This window comes from Heterodontus francisci, chromosome 14 (genome assembly GCF_036365525.1).
Source record: "Heterodontus francisci isolate sHetFra1 chromosome 14, sHetFra1.hap1, whole genome shotgun sequence".
NCBI lineage: Eukaryota > Metazoa > Chordata > Chondrichthyes > Heterodontiformes > Heterodontidae > Heterodontus > Heterodontus francisci.
The window spans coordinates 53,226,391-53,247,639 of record NC_090384.1 but is presented as its reverse complement, the minus strand read 5'-3'; the positions used below and the strand labels follow the sequence as shown (position 1 = coordinate 53,247,639).

Below are 21,249 nucleotides of genomic sequence, written 5' to 3'. Positions count from 1 at the left end.
CTGATGAGCAAGAGAGGACTGATGGGATGATAATTGGCTGGATTGAATTTGTCCTGCTTTTTGTGTACAGGACATACCTCAGCAATTTTCCACATTGTCGTGAAGATGCCGGTTTGTAACTGTACTGGAACAGCTTGGCTAGGGGCATGGCTAGTTCTGGGCACAAATTTTCAAAAGTATTGCCAGGCTGTTGTCAGGGCCCACAGCCTTTGCTGTTTCCAGTGCCTTTAGCGGTTTCTTGATATCACATGGAGCGAATCGAATTGGCGGAAGATTGGCATTGTGATGATGGGGGCCTCAGGATGAGGCCCAGATGGATCATTCACTCGGTACTTCTGGCTGAAGATGTTTGCGAATGCTTCAGTCTTTTATTTTGCACTGATGTGCTGGGCTCCTCCATCATTGAGGATGGGCATATTTGTGGAGCCTCCTCCTCCTGTTAGTTGTTTAATTGTCCACCATGACTGGATGTGGCAGGACTTCAGAGCCTTGATCTGATCCATTGGTTGTGGGATCACTTCGCTCTGTCTATCACATGCTGCTTCCGCTGTTTGGTAGACAAATAGTCCTGTGTCGTAGCTTCACCAGGTTGACACCTCATGTTTAGGTATGCCTGGTGCTGCATCTGACATGCCTTCCTGCACTCTTCATTGAACAAGGGTTGATCCCTTGGCTTGATGGTAATGGTAGAGTGGGGGATATGCCGGGCCATACAGTTACAGATTGTGGTTGAATACAGTTCTGCTGCTGCTGATGGCTCATTGCGTCTTATGGATGCCCAGTTTTGCATTGCTAGATCTGTTCAAAATCTATCCCATTTAGCACGGTGGTAGTGTCACCCAACACAATGGAAGGTATGCGCACTGTGTTGATGGGACATCATCTCGACAAGGGCTGTGCAGTTCTCATTTCCGGTGCCTAAGTCGATGCCAGTTGATCCATCCGGTTTTATTCCTTTTTGAATTTTCTGTAGCAGTTTGGTACAACTGAGTAGCTTGCTAGGCCATTACAGAGGGCAGTTAAGAGTCAACCACATTGCTGTGGGTCTGGAGTCACATGTAGGTCAGACCAGGTAAGGACAGCAGATTTCTTTCCCTAAAGGACCTTAGTGAACCAGATGGGTAACATCATTTTGAATTCAGAATTGGTTACATTAAAAAGAGAATTGCCTTTTCTTATTCATGCTGTGTTTAATGTGCATAACTGATGGTTTCATGGCTTCAAACTTTATCTTTTGTTATGAAAAGTGAAGAGGGACTTAAAGAAGTTGCTGTGCCACACTTTCCTCAGGCCCTGATTGTTTGCACTGATTTCCACTTGTGGGCATATGCCGATTAGATTTTCAGGAAGGTTATGAAAAAGTCATAATTGGAGAGTTTACAAGCAATGCCAGGAGTTGGTTTTAAGTAGACCCCAATAAAAATCCTGCTCAAAAATTGTAATAGCAGAAATAGCACAAATGTATCATTTGCATCATCACAAGAACTGAGCAGTTCAAGGAATAGGCCACCACCAATCTCTCAGGTCAGTTAGGCATGAACATTAAATGCAGCCTTGCCAGTGTTGCCCACATCCTGAGAAAGAAACAAAAAAAGCAAGACTTGCATTTATATAGCGTCCTTCATGACCTCAGGACGTCTCAAAGTGCTTTACAGCCAAGTGAAATGTAGTTACAGTTGTAGGAAATACGCAACCAATTTGCACACAGCAAGCTCCCACAAACAGCGATGTTTGATCAATCAAAACATTAAATGTAATTTATAATTTTTGAGGTGATTTGAGATGTACAATCACACACATCAGTGTCATAGTTATACTCTGCATTTTCAATCTTCATCTGGCCAAGAAAACTGGATTTCATGTTAACATCTTATCTGAAGGACAATACCTCCAATGATACAGCAATCTTAGCACTGCACTGTAATGCCAACTTAGATTATGTGCTCAAGTTTTGGAGTGGGGCTTTGAATCCAAACCCACTGACAGAGTTAGAAGCAAGAGTGCCTCCAGCTAAGAAAATAAGCACGAAACAAGCTAATACCAACAAGAAGGTCTCAGCTAACTGACATCTCAAGCATCTTTTCGAAAATAATGAGACAGATGTTAGCTATTAACTGGTAGAATGACTGATGATCCCATCAGACTCCTCAGCGTCACTAATGAATTACCCTAAGACTTTATAATTGATCTAATTTGTGGTGCCATGAAATCTCAGCAGCTCTGAGATCCTCGCCCACATAACCCAGCCCCTATTGTCATAGCAACAATTGTCATGGGGATGGATCATTGCACAAGTGCCCTGAAGGAGATTTACGTCCCACTCTAGTTGCATTTTAAATGCTCTGTTTCTCTCCCAGAGCTCATGCCAACCTAATTAGCTTCTCTCTGATCTGGACTACTTCTCTAATTCATTCACAATGAAATCATAAGAACACAAGAATTTTTCAGGAACTGGAAAAGGACATTAACTCTAACAAACCAAACCTTTGTTGTTTAATCATAGACTTACCTATTTTTTCTTATTATACCCTTCAATCAAGGTGTCAGCCTTGGCACACTAGAAACACTCTCACCTCACAGTCAGAAGGTTGTGTGTACAAGACACACTCCAGAGACTTGAGCACATAATCTAGCCTCATACTTCTGCTCCTGAGGGAGTGCCATAATGTCGGAGATGCTGTCTTTCAGTTGAAATGTTAAACTGAGGCCATGCCTGCCCTTTCAGGTGGGCATAAAAGACCCCATGGAATTATTTGAAGAAGAGCAGGGGAGTTCTCTCAGTGACTTGACCAACATTTATCTTTCAACCAGATGATCTGGTCATTTTGTTTTCATTGTGGGAGGTTGCTGTGCACAAATTGACTGCCATATTTCCTACATTACATTAAATGACTACATTTCAAGTGAACTTCATTGACTGCAAAGTGCTTTTTGACATCCTTAGATTGTGAAAAATATTACATAAATTAAAGTCAATCTCTTTTGTGTTCAAAAATATATCTGGTAGCTCTTTGACCTAATTTACTTCAATGCTCTTTGGTAACCGGTTCCCCAAGTCTATTATGCTTTATGTGAATAAACTCCACCTGGCTCCCTGATTCTTACTAATGACTATTTTTGACTAATGTCCCCTGAGATTTGATCCTTTCACTATCGTGAACAATTTGGATCAGTTTGTTAATCTCTTTCATTTAACGTTTCAACATTTCACTTGTGCTTTGTTAAGACCTAATCTATTCCAAAACAGACAAGCCTAACTTTCTTAACCTATCAATAGGACATAGGCTAGCAGAATGGACAGAGAGGTATTTAATACTGACAAGTGTGAGGTGATGCATTTTGGTGGAAGGAATAGGGAGAGGCAATATATACTTAATAGCATTGTTGTAAAGAGTGTGAAGGAACAGAGGGACCCGGAGGTGCATGTGCATCGATCTTTGAAGGTGGCAGGACATATTAAGAGAGTGGTTAGTAAAGCATATGGAATCTTGGGCTTCATAAATAGAGGCATTGAATATAAAAGCTGGGCAGTTATGCTGAACTTTTTATAAAGCTCTGGTTAGGCCCCAACTGGAGTATTGCATCCAGTCTGGTCACCACACTTTAGGAAGTATTTGAGAGTCTTTGAGAAGCTGCAGAGGAGAGTTACCAGAATGGTTCCAGGGATGGAGGATTTTAGTTACAAGGTTAGGTTGGAAATGCTGGATTTGTTCTCCTTAGAACAAAGGATTTTGAGGGGAGATTTAATAGAAGTGTACAAGATTATGACAGGCTTAGATAAGTTAGACAAGGAAAAACTGTTCTCATTAGCTGATGGTACAAGGACTAGGGGATTTAGTGTTTGACCAATCAGGGTTTGATTGCATCAGTCTGTCCACTATCTGTGTTCACTGTGTTTGATTGCTTAATTCTCCGGGTGGAGCTGCAGAGTGAAAGTGAAACTAAGAGTCTGCTAGAAGCTTCTACAGAACACACAGCTTGTATCTTCTACAGAAAACACACTGCTCTGATTGTACTGAAATCCTGTAAGAAATTTTAAGTTGACGTGTTACAAATAAACCAGTTGGTTATTCAACACAAGTGTGATATCTGCATTGCTCTGCGTTAAATCAGATATTACAAACTAAACCGAGTAACCCAGCGTAAACATAACAGGGGACACATTGAAAGTTTTAGGCAAAAGATGCAGGAGAATACGAGGAAGAACCTTTTTATGCAGTGGGTGGTAATAACCTGAAACTCACTGCCCACAAGAGTGGTAGAAGCAGAGACGATCAATGACTTCTAGAGGACGTTTGATGGCCGGCTGAGAGAAATAGACTTGCAGGGCTGCAGGGATCGAGCCGGGGAGTGGAACTGATTGCATAGCTCCGTGGAGCCTTCTGTGCTGTAAAGGACTCTATGACTCTATCCTCATAACAGATAATTTTACTTCATTGAATCATCTTGGCTGCCTTATGTTGTACCTTCCCAAGCGAATCAGGATTGGTAAAAAAAAATGTGGCAGATCAGTCTTTCAGTTATAATTAAAATAATGAGCAGGGATGACTATATACTGTCATATACTGAAAGGAACTGAACAATGTTTGCACCATTTTTGCATTATTAGTGAGCCTGTCTACATAGAATCACAGGGACTAACTACTGAATGTTTCAACTGTATGGATGAGCAACACAGACCAAAAAGTGACAGTTTTGATTCCAGTTTTTTTGCTACGTTAGCTGATCTGATTTGGCCTCAGCATAATATTGTTAAAGAGAGGAAAACAGATGGTCGCTGTTCACGCTCTTAGTTGCCACCCAGTGAATCCTGCTGGGAAATGCATGATTGGACACTGGGTAAGGACAGGACCGGGCTCATCTGTAATGCCTTCATGACTGAAATGCCTGCTAACACTCACTTCCCACACATGGAGAATGGCCACTTGGGTGAGGTACCAAAGAAGTTGTGCAACTGTATGTCAGCAAAAGTCAATACTTACAGTATAGGAGGGAGAAGAGAAAAAAAATACCTATTTGTCAATTTCAAGTTGCTTATGAGCCATCCCGTGGACTCCCACCCCCAACCATCCAAACAGGGGAGGCAGGAGATTGAGAGCGGAATTTTTAAAAAAGCAAAAAGCTGAATGTGCCAAAAATCTGGGTGAAAAATTAGATAAACCTGGTCATTGTGCAGGGACCCCTGTTGGACATGTGTGCGTGTTGATGCTGGATGATAAAGGATCAGACTCACCTGTTGTCTCCCATCCCCCCAGCGGACTAATAACCTAACATTCACAGTTAAGACTCATAAATGAACAATGGTTATCAGGGTAAGATCCTACAGGGTGGCTGTACCCAAACAAGGAGTCAATTCCTTCAGGAGAGGAGGAGGGAAAGTGAAATTGGCAAATTTTCTGGAAGTTTCTGGGAGTTTTGAGGATAAAGTCACTATGGGGTGGACTCAGTAGCTTTTTAATAAGTAACCTTTTCAGCCTTGCATTCTATAACTTGTTAGTTCTTTCCAGACCTTAACATTAAGGTTCCAATACTTAACATTTCACTGAGTAATAATCTTCTTAATTACCTCTTCTGCCCCTTGTATTTTCTGCATAGCTATCTAACCAACTCTGCCTTATGATGGATGGGCAATTCATTTTTGATGTTTTTTTTCTCACACATCTTTCATCACATCTTATTATTTGCAAGTAAAAATAAAACTGTTGAACAAACTGTTTAGGATGTTGACATCAGAACTAGGAACTAGTATACTGTTGTCTTGCCTACCTAGCAATATGTTAATACTGTGGGTACAGATCTAGAAAATGCTATTCACCTAATGGAGTGAGAGTTAATTTATAGTTAATTAAAGCACGCAACAGCTTTGGAGGAACATTTCCATTTCATTCCCTATGTCCAAACCTTCATCATTTCTAATGTTATTTTCATGTTGTAATGTATCCTTCAAGATCTGTTGTATTCCTTCACCCTTCAATTTCTTTATTATTGAAAAGCCAAAATGAAGGGCAATGGGCCATGTAATGTTTTGAAATGTAAAACTGAAGAGGGATTACCATCTGATGGCTGGAAATAAATAGCAGTTTGTAAACAGCTAGTTTCATTCGGAAATGCCCAGTAAAGTAAAACATACGCAATAGTTTGAGCCTTGTTATTCAGAGCTGATCCCATGTGTGTCTGATTGGAGGTAGTCCATGCATTTTTCAATCAGGTATTACAGTGCACAGTGTAACACACAACCATAATTGGATTGAAAATGAGAGAAGTTGAGATAAATCAAGAACTAATAGTTAGGGTCTTGTATGAAGAAGGAAAGAATAGGAAGGTAAGGAGTTTCATGTTGCTGAGCCCTTGAAAAGAACCTGTCATGTCTCGGTGTGGGGGTAGGTGTAATTTTCCATGTTATTAATTGTTATTGTTGTCCATTGTGAATTCCCACCATATAGGGCTTATAGGTATTTACAGGGAAGTAGGAATAAGCCTGTAGGAACAAGTCAGGAAAGTTCAGTGCAGAACTGACATATATGCAACTCTGAATGCTGCTTTTAGAATAGATTGAAGTACATCTGGCAAGTAAAGCCGAGTATTGCATTCACGTCTTCTATTAGCTTTCAATAGATTCAATTTTAAGAGGCTCAGAAGGATAATTTCACCCAATCTTATTGCCAACGTAAAATTGGCTGTCCACGATCTCATCTATTTATGAGATACATTACCCTACCTCTACTTTTAAAAATCTGTGAGAATGCATGAGGCCCTAACATTATACCATAGGATGCCAAAGCACATATGTTAATGGTAAGTAAGTCAATGGTTCTGCTAAAATAGTGGAGAGAGGAATTTCAGAATTGCAAATTATATTAATAATTGTTACACTGTAGATTCACTTACTGACTGTAAAAAAAAAGAGCGTAATGATTTGCATCCTACCTTCTCTCACTAAGGTGTTAATCAATCCACCTTTTAGAAGATTGGTGAAGTGAATGTAAGGGCATGTGTGAGGATTATAATCTCCAGCTTAGATAACAAGATGATCTTATTTTTACACTTCTGTACAATGCTATTTTCTGTCTAGATACGACGTAGCAAAAGTAAACTCCTGAATGTGAGCGAGATAGGTCTCATTGTGGGGCTGACCAGTGATGATAACCAGAAAGAATATCTAAGGGAGGCTTCAAATCTGTAACATTCTCCTTTAAAAATTTATAATCACAAGATCCTATTTTCTTTAATGTTCCAACCTCGCGGACAGAGGCAATCCGACAACATTTGATAGAAGAACTGCTTGGAATTCATTGTGAAATAATATTTGCTTCCAGATAATGTCTTATGTTACAACATTTCAAAGTGCTTCACGCCACAAATTACTTTGAAGTGCAATAACTGTAGTCATATATATTTAGTCATTCTCTGCCAGCAGTGTCCCACAACCAACAGGGAGATGAATGACAGTTAATCTATTCTTTTGGTGGGATCGATTGAGGGGAACAATGTTTGCCAGGGCACCAAGAGAAACTACATCTCTTCCAATAGCATTATGCATTATATTGTATCAACATCCTCGAGAACAGGACTTGATATTATCTCCATACCAAAGAGATCCATAACAGAAAGCAAACAGAAGGGACCTGGTCTTCACACGTAGACATTAGGGAAAGGTAGCACCCTGATTAGATCAGCATGAGCAGTTGGAATAGCAGTGGGAGGCAAGAACCTCAACATTCTCAGACAGCAAGCATGTTTGCATGGAGGATGTGACAGATTTCACCCTTTCAAAATGTTGTCTGGTTTTCAGAATGTCTTTCTGTCTTATTTCTGGATTATTTGTTCTTGCACTGAATAGTGGCTATGGTCGGAAATAGAATGATTTCCCCAGATTGGTTTTAATGAAGTGACCTTAACTTGGGTTTGGTTTATTTGCATACACTGAATGCCTTTTCTTTTTTCTTGTAGGTCAAAGATTTAAATTTTATCTGAGAACAAAAGAAAAATGAGTACAACAAATGATACCACTACTATAAAGCCAGATGGCACTGTCCATCCAACCAATACTACCCAAATAACCACTACCAAAAATGGGGACTTGATTTCCACTTTGATTAATAAAATTCCATGTAAGTACATAAATGTAACATAGTGAACTTCCAGGAAGCATAACTGTGAAGAAAATTTGTGTAGATTGCAGACAGTGACAAAAATTTGAGCAGAAACACAAGCATTTTATCAGTCCTCTCTGAATACAGGATCCAATTGTTGTCCAACCTCATAAAAACCCAGTGCAGCTGTACTCAGCCTAGAGGCTAACCAGATGATTGACAGACAATGAGTAGATAAAGTGTATAGAACACATTCAAACGTGGCTTTTCATCTGAAGGAATCTCTTTCTTCCTTTATGTATTGTTTCATCTTGTCTGTGCTCGGCCTATTCAGTTTACAGTAATTTCCCTCACTGCAGTGAAGAACAAGTGTAAGGAATAAAAGGATAAAAAGAGGCATTTTGTAAGATGCTTCTATTATACCCTGGCACAGATGCTGCCAGACCTGTTGAGTATTTCTGGCACTTTCTGTTCTCATTTCAGAGTTCCAGCATCCGCAGTATTTTGCTCTTATTTGCTTGAGAGCGGAATCTCTTACTATGACCAACCTCTCTTGAGTTCAAGATGTTGGAGCTTTGCGGCCTCATTCTATGACAGCTAACTAAGAAAGGGAATTAGAGAATCGAAAAATAACGAAAACATTGTCAAGATAACCCTATATGCCAAATGAGAACTATTAATTCCTTCAGTTGGAAGCTTACATCAGACTTTTAATGGAAAAAGTCCTACAGTAATTTTTTAAAAAACTAGCAGCCAAGATGGCCACTGCAATTTACATCTGAAATACCAGGAGATTGAACTGGAGACAAAAGTCTAACAAGAAGCCCAGTCAGGACAGTGGCTTTCTCCAAGTGATTAATTACCTAAAATGGCTTCATTAACACGACAGTCAAGGCAATCCTCACATACTGACTTTGAAAGAGCTAACCTCTTCCAAGTGTAAATTGACATCCTGGGGCATGTGGATCCTTGAATTTCATTAGCAGGTTCCAGAAAAACCTGAAGCAACCATGTGACCACCTCTCCATCTTGGGGGAGCTGTTACATAGACAAAGAAACAAGCAATAACTGAGTGGGTAGCAGCAGAGAAAGCTACTGGCTTCCCTTTCTCTTGTCCCAGAAAACATCAATTTTGAAATCTGTCTGCAAGGGGGGACCCTCCAAGCCTACAGACTGCTACAGCCAGTGACCAGGGGAAGAGAACCAAATACAATCTGCCTTCAGGAAAAATCCTGAGCAAAGCAAGCCAGCCAAAGTGCACTGACCAGCAATGACTTCAAGAATACAGCTTTAGCCAAGGACTACCAGATCATCCACTTTGCACACTGTATTTAAGTTCCATTTATTCTGAACTTTAATACACCACCAAATCTATAATCTATTTTTCCCTCTGTAATCTGTGTGTGTGTGTGTGTGTGATTGATTCTTGTGTGAATGTGTACGAGAATGTGTAGCAAATGTTTTAGTATTTTTAAATCAGGTTAGAGAAGGTGACCAAACAGGTGGATGAGGGTAAAGCAGTGGATGTGGTGTATATGGATTTCAGTAAGGCGTTTGATAAGGTTCCCCACGGTAGGCTATTGCAGAAAATACGGAAGTATGGGGTTGAAGGTGATTTAGAGCTTTGGATCAGAAATTGGCTAGCTGAAAGAAGACAGAGGGTGGTGGTTGATGGCAAATGTTCATCCTGGAGTTTAGTTACTAGTGGTGTACCGCAAGGATCTGTTTTGGGGCCATTGCTGTTTGTCATTTTTATAAATGACCTGGAAGAGGGTGTAGAAGGGTGGGTTAGTAAATTTGCAGATGACACTAAGGTCGGTGGAGTTGTGGATAGTGCCGAAGGATGTTGTAGGGTACAGAGAGACATAGATAGGCTGCAGAGCTGGGCTGAGAGATGGCAAATGGAGTTTAATGCGGAAAAGTGTGAGGTGATTCACTTTGGAAGGAGTAACAGGAATGCAGAGTACTGGGCTAATGGGAAGATTCTTGTTAGTGTAGATGAGCAGAGAGATCTTGGTGTCCAGGTGCATAAATCCCTGAAGGTTGCTAACCAGGTTAATAGGGCTGTCAAGAAGGCATATGGTGTGTTAGCTTTTATTAGTAGGGGGGTCGAGTTTCGGAGCCACGAGGTCATGCTGCAGCTGTACAAGACTCTGGTGAGACCGCACCTGGAGTATTGCGTGCAGTTCTGGTCACCGCATTATAGAAAGGATGTGGAAGCTATGGAAAGGGTGCAGAGGAGATTTACTAGGATGTTGCCTGGTATGGAGGGAAGGTCTTACGAGGAAAGGCTGAGGGACTTGAGGTTGTTTTCGTTGGAGAGAAGGAGGAGGAGAGGTGACTTAATAGAGACATATAAGATAATCAGAGGGTTAGATAGGGTGGATAGTGAGCGTCTTTTTCCTCGGATGGTGATGGCAAACACGAGGGGACATAGCTTCAAGTTGAGGGGTGATAGATATAGGACAGATGTGAGAGGTAGTTTCTTTACTCAGAGAGTAGTAAGGGCGTGGAATGCCCTGCCTGCAGCAGTAGTAGATTCGCCAACTTTAAGGGCATTTAAGTGGACATTGGATAGACACATGGATGAAAATGGAATAGTGTAGGTCAGATGGTTTCACAGCTCGGCGCAACATCGAGGGCCGAAGGGCCTGTACTGCGCTGTAATATTCTAATAATATTCTAATTCTAATTCTTAAGTATAATAAACCTACCTCTTTCTTGTTTAAACTCAAGAAAACTTGTCCTATTGGTTCTTTCACAGTTATAGTAAAGGAAAAAGGTAAAACACTCACAGAAGTTGTAAGCACAACCATGGTATAAGAAGGAATAAACCCTGTTGTGGTCAAATAAGAGGAAGGACAAGAGGGGGGCCTGACACTCCCTCCTCACCTGGCCGTAACAATATGTTTAGCTTTAAAAGAGAAAACACTATTATTATAATCAGGATGAGACAGATTCGAGATCAGTCTTGTTCCACATGACAAAAGATATTATAGGGTAATTCATTTAACTGGTTAATGTCTGCATAAAAATGATGCACACAGAAAAGTAGTAGAGCCCCTTCAACAGGGGATGAGTCACCCTTGATAAGGTGAATCATTTAACAAGTATCACAGGTGATTGCCATTAAAGATGGGCTGTCAACTAAAAGTCTTTGTGTCGGTTGTCTCATGTTTTACTTAAGTGAATATTATGCTGTGTTTTCTGAAATCCAAATTTCCCCGACAGTTAAAACGAATGAGAGAAAAACCAGGGACCGGTTATGCATACCTTGACCCATACCTTTCAGTATCAGTGTTGTGGATTCTATGCTTTATTGATGGTGTCACTTAATTGTAAAATATAGCTTTTGATCTACACAAACATGTGAGCTCCAAAACTCTCTGAATCTTTCTCTACCAGTGGAAGTGGCAGAGCAGAAACCTTGCTGTTCATGCATGTGGACAAAAACACTTTCCTGAGGGTGGGATAATTTATATACTTTAGGTGGCATGAGCTTTCAAAGGCACAATAGAATCATCCACTTGACAATGCCAAGGAAATTGGAGTTCTGTTCTAATGGAGGAACTTAGAGACCCTTTAATGAGCTAAAGAGAACGATGACTTCAACTTTCTTCAGCTGCTAAGGCAGCAAACAAGTCTGTTTTGAAGGTAATCGACTGAGTGCATGCTCAATTACCTTTGTCCAAGGCAATCTTGTGGTCTTAATAATACAATCAACAGAACTCACTCACTCTGCCTATCAACCAGTGAGAGTTCTACTGGGCTTAACAAGCGTAACTGATGCAATTCCTGGTAGTCGGCTGGGGTCCCACAGATGACGCCAAGACATGAGGAGGGGGCAAATGGAAGACTATCCCATTTCTCCAAAGAAATATGAGATGTACTTTAAATGGGTGAGAAACACAGTTCTTCCAGGTTCTAGCCTAAATTGTGTGCCTCCCCCTACTCCTCCTCCTTAGGTTCCCAGAATTTCAGGACCATGGATTCTTTTATCTCACGTCAGCTTTTTTCCTTCTTCCTGACTTTGATTTTTCTGCCAACTAAAAAGTTTGAATTGTCTGATTCTGATGCATTATAGCTTTGATTAGCCATAGGCCTACCCCATAGCTGTATGTCAGAATATCTGTCGTTATAGCTAACAAGTTGACTATATTTATAAACCTGACCAACAGTGCATTCTATGTAAAGGAAGAGTTATGGGTGCCAAGGTGTGCATATCTGTTGGCTAAGATTCAATCCTACAGTTGTTGATCACTACATGAAGTAATGATTACAACTCAGAAGCTGGATGTGGTTATGGATGGGCAGCATAAGCAGTTGTGGTCTAATGGCCATGGTGGGTGCAGGAGTGTGTCCCTAGTGGGATGAAGTGCCCCCCCCCACTCCCACCTCCATCTCCTGCCTGGAGGTTGTCTCCTCTCACTGGCTGTATTTCGGCCGTAATGTGTGGCCCGCCTGCTGACTGGAAAATTCTGCCCCCAAGCTAGTAGTCTCGAAAATAGCTTGGGGACGGGATGGTGCTGGCAAACTGGCGTGCTGGCAAACTGGCATGCTGGCCAGCAACACAAAGGTCAGGCCGACCTGCCTCCGGTCCTGCCTTCATTGGCCTTCGAAATCCTGTCCCAAGTTTTTGGGAAGGATGATCAAAAGCTTGGTCAAAGAGATGAGTTTTGGGGCATGCTCTAACACAGTCCTGTGGTTATGTTAGTTACAAAGCTGCTCCATTATATTCCATCATTGGGCATAGTATTGATCTGAACTAACAAGCTATATTAAGTTTCTAATCATCAGTGGGTCCCACAAGAGTTTTAGCAAACAAGTTGGATATAACTGAGTCATAAGGCTATCATTGTGCAAAACAGTGATTACAGCTAACGAGCCAGATGTAGCTGTGTTAGTCAGGAAGCTGTAGTGCTTAGTGTAGACTGGAATTATTGCACCTAATAAGCGATATTAAATTAAACTCAAAGGACAATCATTGTGAAAAATAAACCCAACACTTGCTCATTCAGGCTTCAGTTTGCAATTAATTCAATTTTCACAAAATGATTAGCACAACAACTTTCGACTCCCCCAGCACTGATTCACAATCTCCTTGGGGTTCTTAAGCATTAACCAACTAAGACTTCAGAGAGTTTATATGCCAACATTATTGTTAATTGCTAATTGATCTCCAGGGTGCTGTACACAGGGGGTTAATAGATGCTGTGATTTGAAATATCTGTTGTTTCCTGCTGCAAGCTGCTTAACACATTGTGATCACATCCTGGCTTCAAACAAGGGGCTGAATTGTATAAGTTGCGGCTGGTGAAAAAAATGGCAGCCCACGCACACCAAAGAATCGCAGCATATCCCAGCGCAGTGGCTCATTTCAATAGCAGGAGTGGGCCCCCATATCACGTGGAGGGAGGCGATGTCCATCCCCTGCAATGGCATCAGCTGCCTGTGCGCAGGCGCTGACGCCATTTTTAAAGGGCTGTTAGCCCTGCCGGCATATTTAAATATTTAAAGAAACATTTAATGAAATTAAATAAATACATCTCCTTTGCCCCTCTCCCACCCCCCAATAGCAATTAAATTAATTATTTGCCCTTCCCCCCCCCAAAACACTTACCTTTACCATCTGACCATCCCCCCCCAAAACTGCACAAACTTTAAACTATAACCCTTCCCACCATCCCCTACACCTACGACATTAATTTGACCCTGCTCCCCCAACGCCCACCCCCTCACCACCGCACTGAGAAACTTACCTCCTCCCCACTCTCCACCAGTGTTGTGCCTCGTCTCCACTGACAGGGATCCAAAGGCATGGGACTGGCAGCTGCCAGGCCGAAGATCGCAGCGGGACATCGGGAGGTGAAGTAAGTTTATTTAAATTAATTATTTTAATTGATTTAAATATTCAAATTATGGTCTTGTCGCCCAGTGGTGGGGAGGCCACCACAGTGCCTCGCCGCCGCCGGGAGGATCGGGCCGTGCCCTGCCGGCATCGAGGTCCATAGCGGACCTCATCCAGGGCCTTCTTCTGGCCCCCCACACTATGAATCCCAACGTAGAGGGCTCCTTAAAATCCAGCCCAAGACCTATGCATAAAATTTCAATCTCGCTATGAAAATCAAATCTGCTGTATTAAATTACATATACACATCTTGTTATCGTAACAAATTTAAAATTAAGTTGTAAGGAAGGGATTGAACATGGAAATGCAAAGAGGTTTAGGGAGGGATTTCTAAAGAGTGGGACTGAATCAACTAAAGGCAAGGTTCCAGTTGTGGGTTAAAGAAAAGTGGGGATGTAGATGAGGCTGGAGTAAGAGAAATGGAGAGTTTGAACTGGTTTGTGGGGGGCAGTGGATTAGAGCTGGAGACGGTTACACAGAAAGGGAGGAGAAAGACCCTAAAATGATTTAAACTTGAGGATACAAATGTTAAAGTTGAGGCATTGGGGGAGCAGGAAATTACACAGATCGACAAGGATGAGAGTAATGGGTGAGTGGGACTCGTTACAGAATATATTATAAGCAGCAGAGTTCTGTATGAGCTGGAGTTTATGGAGAGGGATGTTGTGGAGTGGGCAAGGAAAACATTGGAATTACAAAGTATGGAGCTGATAAAGGTATATGTGAGGATTTCAGCAGGAGATGGGCTAAGGTATCATAGAACCATAGAAAAATTACAGCACAGAAGGAGGCCATTCAGCTCGTCATGTCCATGCCAGCTGAAAAACTAGCCGTCCAATCTAATCCCACTTTCCAGAACCTGGTCCATAGCCTTGCCAGCTACAGCACTTCAGGTGCAGGTCCAGGTACCTTTAAAAAGAATTGAGGGTTTCAGCCTCCACCACCATTCCTGGCAGTGAATTCCAGACACCCACCACCCTCTGGGTTAAGAAGTTTCTCCTCATGTTCCCTCTAATCCTTCTAACAATCACCTTAAATCTGTGCCCCTGGTAATTGACCTCTCTGCTAGGGGAAACAGGTCCTTCCTGTCTACTCTATCTCGGCCCCTCATAAGTTTGTACACCTCTATTAAGTCAGCCCTCAGCCTCCTCTATTCTAGGGAAAACAACCCAAGCCTATCCAATCTTTCCTCATAGCTGCAACTTTCGAGCTCTGGCAACATTCTTGTAAATCTCCGCTGTATTCTCTCCAGAGCAATCATGTCCTTAATGTAATGTGGTGTCCAGAACTGTACGCAATACTCCAACTGTGGCTTAACCAGCGTTTTAAACAGTTCCAGCCCACTCAACCAAACCATTGCTATCTTTCTGGAGTCTACGGCTATCCTTTTCACTACCAACTACATGGCCAATTTTTGTGTCATCAGCAAATTTCCCAATCTTGCCTCCAACATTTAAGTCCAAATCATTAATATATACCACAAACAGCAAGGGACCCAACACAGAGCCCTGTGGAACACCACTGGAAATGGCTTTCCATTTACAAAAAGATCTGTTGACTACTACCCTTTGTTCCCTAGCCCTGAGCCAATTCTGGATCAATTTGCCACATTCCCCTGTATCCCATGGGCTTTCATTTTACTGACCAGTCTGCCATGTGGGATCTTGTCAAAATCTTACTAAAATCCATGTAGACCACATCCACTGCACTTCCCTCATCAATCCTTCTTGTTATTTCCTCAAAAAACTCAATTAAGTTAGTAAGACATGACCTTCCCTTAACAAACCCATGCTGACTATCCCTGATTAATCCATGCTTTTCTAAGTGGCAGTTTATCCTGTCCCTCAGAATAGATTCTAACAACTTACCCACCACTGAGGTCAGACTGACCAGCCTATAATTATTTGGCCTATCCCTCACACCCTTTTTAAACAATGGTACAAGTACAACATTCGCAGGCCTCCAATCGTTTGGTACCTCTCCTGTATCTAGTGAGGATTTGAGGATGATCCTCAGCGCATCCGTTATTTCCTCCCTAGCTTCCTTGAACAACCTGGGATGCAATACATCTAGCCCTGGCGAATTATCCACTTTCAAGGATGTCAGACCCTCTAGTACTTCCTCTCTCATTATGCTTATCGTATTTAATATTTCACGCTCTTCCTCTTTAACCACAATGTCTCCATCAACCCTCTACTTTGTGAAGACAGAGACAAAAAACTCATTAATAACCCTGCCCACATCTTCTGCATCCACGCATTAGTTCCCTTGTACATCTCTGATAGGCCCTACCCTTTCCTTAGTTATCCTCTTGCTCTTAATGTACCGATAAAACATCTTCGGGTTTTCCTTGACTTTACCTGCCAATAATTTTTCATGTCCTCTCTTGGCTTTTCTAATTTCCTTTTTTACTTCACCCCTGCACTTTCTACACTTCTCTAGGCTTTCTAAAGTATTAAGATTTTTGTGATCGTCATAATCTTTCTTTTTCTTCTTTAACTTACCCTGTAAGCTTCTAGATGACCAGAGGGCTCTAGATTTGTCAGTACCACCCATTATCTTTGTGGGAACATGCTTACACTATGCCTGTAGTATCTTGCTTTTGAATGCCTCCTACTGGTTTGACCCTGATTTTCCTTCAAGTAGCTGTATCCAGTCCACTTTTGCCAGGTCACCTCTCAGCTTCTTAAAATTTGCCTCCCTCCAATTTAAAACGTTTACTCCTGTTTATCTTTGTCCTTTTCTATGACTATGCTAAAACCTACTGTATTATGGTCACTGTCTCCAAAATTGTCACCCACAGTTACTTGCTCCACTTGCCCAGCTTCACTACTGAAGACTAAATCTAGAATTGTGTCCCCTCAGGATCGCCAAAATCTCAGGATAAATGCTGAGGATCTGTCTTGAACCAATACAATTGCACACTGGGCAAAAATATCAAATACAAATCCTGACTTTTCAGAAAGCCCAATATTTTCATGCAAAAAGATTAATGTAGGTTCTCAGAGACACAAAATATAAATTCATTGTCAAGTTATTCTTACTGTTGTGAAACATATACTGCACTGGAGGTGGCATTACACAAGCCTTGTGCCCTCCTGGAAGTACACTTCGCGCTGCCAGCTGCTTCCAGTGTGGTCTGCATGGTGTGCCCTCTTCAAAAGGGCACCGGCATGGACGTTCCCTACATGCTTCAGAAGCGTGTGAAATGGCACTATCCTAACGTCACACAGCCCTATTGGATGACATCAGGCCGCCTAATTTGAGCCACGCAGGTCCATTGGATGAATTAACACATCACTCTGCAATGAATAAGCACAGAGCTGCCAGGTGGACCTTGCACCAGTGTTACTTAAAAGGACCAGGCACCCAACCTGCAGGTAAAGCAATTTTGAAGAACCTCTGCTATTGCAAAATGTTGAGAAGTGCTATGGAGTGCTCCTAGAACTGTTGTGATGAGTTCCTGAATTGACAGGGAGCATTATGCGTCCTCACAGGGATGGCAGATGAGTAGGTGACCTGTCTACACAAAGGCTGCAACAGGTAATTCCAGTGCTTCTGGATCTGCAGCACAGCAGGCAGGTGGAGCAGGGGCTGCAGAGAGGGTAGTCTGTGTACAATACCCTCTGCCAAGTTGGAGGTAGACTGCTCCATGCTCCTTGAAGTGACAGGAGGCTGTCTGACAGGTCAGTCAGTGCACCCAACATCTCGGGTATCCATGCCCATCAGTGCTGTCCTGTCTGCTGACCCATCAAGGTCCTCATCTGAGTCCTCTGCAGCAGAACACGTCGGTGACCTCACCCTCTGGTGAACTGGCAATGAACCATCCTTTATCCCTCGTGGTGTGATAGGTAGGAGATGTCATGCGAAGATGCATTTCACTCATCTTGTCCACCGTCATGAGGTCATTAGACCTCTTGTGGTATTACTGCCAGGACCTCAGGGACAGGCGCTGGGAACTGACCTCTCTGTCCACCTGTTTCCACTCCCTTCTGTGGGTGGTCCTTGAGGGATTCCTGACTTCCCAAGGAACAATGGTGTCTCTCCTCCTGCCCACCTCCACCACTAATGCCTCCAACAACGCATCTGTCACCCTGGAGCTCCATTTCTGCCCAAGAGTTCTATTTTCCATGTTTTAAATTGCAACAATATTATTCAGCTCAGCTTCCCTTTTAGGCGACAGATTGCTTTATTCTTAAAGTATTTTGAATGATTTAGTTGGTTTTTATTTGTTTGAATTTTTGTTGGTAGGTTCCCCTGACTGTTAACTCCGAATTGGTTGTTTTTATAAGTCCTTAGTAGATTTTATTGGCAGTTTTCTAGGGGCTTTTTAAATTTTTGATTCATATTTTTCTACCTCTTCAGTTCAGATTATACTACCAGTTTACTCCAAAGCCAGCCACCAAGTGTGACTGGGAAATATGAGAAAGTTTGACAGGAAAGGTATTGCAGGAAGAAAGTGACACTTGCAGAAATGTGTGCTATATGCAAGACTTTTAATATTTTATACAGATTAAAAGTAAATTAAGTTGAATTTGATTATTACTCAAAACTTGCCCCAAAATGCCCCATATTAGATCTATCAATGATGCAAGAGCAAACTGGATGAAATCTCAGCAAAACCCGAATGTAATCAGAGTGAGCCTGTTGCACGGATAAATAAATTCATGAGCAAAACAGAGATCTTCAGAATGGAGAGTGCTAATAGCTTCTGGTGTTCTAAACTATTCTCAGAATAAACAGTTAGAAACTATAATTTACACATTCAATACAGCCCTGTTAGAATTGGAAACTAAGAGTGAGAGAGAAAGACACTGAAATACTTGGGAATGAATGTAGTAAAAGGACAGTCTCCCACATTTGTCGCAGAAACAGATACCTAAAGCAGTTAGCTATTCTTCTGGTTTTCATTGGGGAAGTAGTTGTTCAAGTTGAACTAGATGGAGTCATACATAGCACAAAAGAAGATGTCTGTGCTTGTTGGAGGCCAATCATCTTAGCCCCAAGACATTGCTGCAGGAGTTCCTCAGGGTAGTGTCATAGGCCCAGCCATCTTCAGCTGTTTCATCAATGTCATTTCCTCCATCATAACTTTGGAAGTTGGAATGTTCGCTGATGATTGCACAATGTTCAACTCCAATCATAACTCCTCAGATAATGAAGCAGCCCATGCCAGCATGCAGCAAGACCTGGACAACATTCAGGCTTAGGCTGATAAGTAGCAAGAAACATTCGCTCCACATAAGTGCCATGTAATGACCATCTCCTAGAAGGTTTCTTTGGCATCACTTTCCAAACTGCTACTGCTTAGAAGAACAAGGGCATGGGGACACTACCACCTGCAAGATCCCCTCCAAGTCACACACCATCCTGACTTGTAAATATGTTGCTGTTCCTTCATTGTCACTGGGTCAAAATCCTGGAACTACCTACCTAACAGCACTGTAAGAGTCCCTACACCTCATGGACTGCAGTGGTTTAAGAAGGCGGTTTATCACCACCTTCTCAAGGGAAATCAGGGAAAGGCAATAAATGCTGGCCTTACCAGTGATGCCCACATCTTATGAATGAATAAAAAATGTATATATCATAAAGCTTGAACTGCTATGCAATATTACAGATTCTTTTAGTCTTCCCATGGTATCATTTTGCTATACTGGAAAATCATTGTAGGTCAGTGAGATTATGTTAAGCTAGCCAATGTGTTGCAGTGCTCTTGGTTCTTTTCTAGAATAGTGACTAAGTTTTATCAGTAAAATACAATAACAGTGGTAGCTTTGATCAAGCTGCAATGTCTATGTATTTGTTAGTAACTGAATATTGTGATGGAAACCCCACCTGTCAAGAATGAGGCATATTAATTTCATCATATGGAACATTAATTTGAAAACATGGTGGCACCTGCATTTTAAAAGGGCAGTAGCTGGCAACATTTGCATTCATAGAGACAGTTGCCTGGAGAAGACAATGGAACTGCTCCCTGATTCAATTAACCAAATGGATTTTGATCAAAAGACATTGAATATGTGAAAGCTAGCATTCCAGACCTCCTACTGAGGATGTCTACTGAGATTGAAAGAATCCACAAACAATCCAGGTGGGGAGTTAGTCACATGACAGGCCTTCTGTCCCAGGTTTGGTTTGAATTGTGTTCACAGAACAGTTTGGGTCAGATGCAACTGAACTTGAAGGAAGACAACATCTCCCTGTCTTGCTCGCTCTCTCTCTCACGATAAGCAAAGACTGCAATTTGAAGACAAAAGAGAAGGAAGGTCTCTCCTTGGCTCTCCCTCTCTCACGAAAAGAAGAAACTGCAACTGGATTTCAAGAAGACAGAAAACCCTCGAAACAAGTTTGAAAGAGTGTACTGGGCCCCAACGAGATGGCAAGATCGAACTGCAATTAAAGACTTTACATCAAACTCAAAAGACAGGAAATGAAATCCAGCTATTGCTTCAAACCTTTCCCCTTGATTCTTTCTACTTTTCTCTCTCTATTTGCGTGTGTGTTTATCTCATATGCAAGGTCGTGTCGCATATTTTTAGTAGTTTTAACTGAATTAGAGTTTTAAGGTTAATAAACTTACACCTTTCTTGTTTAAATCTAAGAAACTCTGTCTGGTTTATTTCTTTGCCATTACAATTGGAGAGCAGTGAACAAGGATTCACTGAGGGGAAGCTAAAAACAGTGTTTTAAAAATTAAACCCTGTTACAGTCAAACCAAGAAAAGACTGAGAGGGAACCCCTAGACCCCTTTCTCACCTGCTCGTAACAGTATCCTGACTCAAGTGGTGCGGAAAGGGGGATAGATGACCAAATAATCTTTGTATGTAGAGTGACACAGGTGAACATACCCCTCTGTGATAACAAGATAGCATTGTGGTTTTGGTAAGAGCAAAGCTAGTTCAGTATAAATGTGGGTAGAGTAATTATTGACTGTTAGAACAGCACAGATTTGCTAACTATAGAATAGAACAGAACAAAATAGAAACAGATTAGAAAGTAACAGACTTGAGAAAATAGTGTAGAAAAACTGCTGTACATCTTGTTCTGGAAACTGAGTGACTATTCACTCTATTTCACAGTGCTATTCAATAATATTATTAAATTTTGGTTGTGAACTTCATTTCATGGTGTCCAAAACCACAATACTGTGTATTTAGAGGTTCAGCACTAGTATGCATTTCCTGAAACATAAGAGACGTGCCTGCCATGGAAGCATCCCCCTGAGATTCAAAGAAGAGGACT

The 21,249-nt window shown here is 41.7% G+C and overlaps 1 protein-coding gene across 4 annotated transcripts in view; it reads left to right on the top strand.

The window, feature by feature from the left end:
* Positions 1-21,249, top strand: part of syt8 (synaptotagmin VIII) — a 99,396-nt gene that overhangs the window by 37,574 nt on the left and 40,573 nt on the right. For 3 of the 4 annotated variants that reach the window (XM_068046225.1, XM_068046223.1, XM_068046224.1), the window contains one exon: positions 7,951-8,111. In XM_068046225.1, coding sequence (XP_067902326.1) covers positions 7,988-8,111 — 124 coding nt within the window. In that variant the 5' untranslated portion in view covers positions 7,951-7,987. Of the gene's footprint in view, positions 1-3,922; positions 4,026-7,950; positions 8,112-21,249 lie in introns of those variants that run through there. The other variant, XM_068046226.1, reaches the window with a different exon arrangement.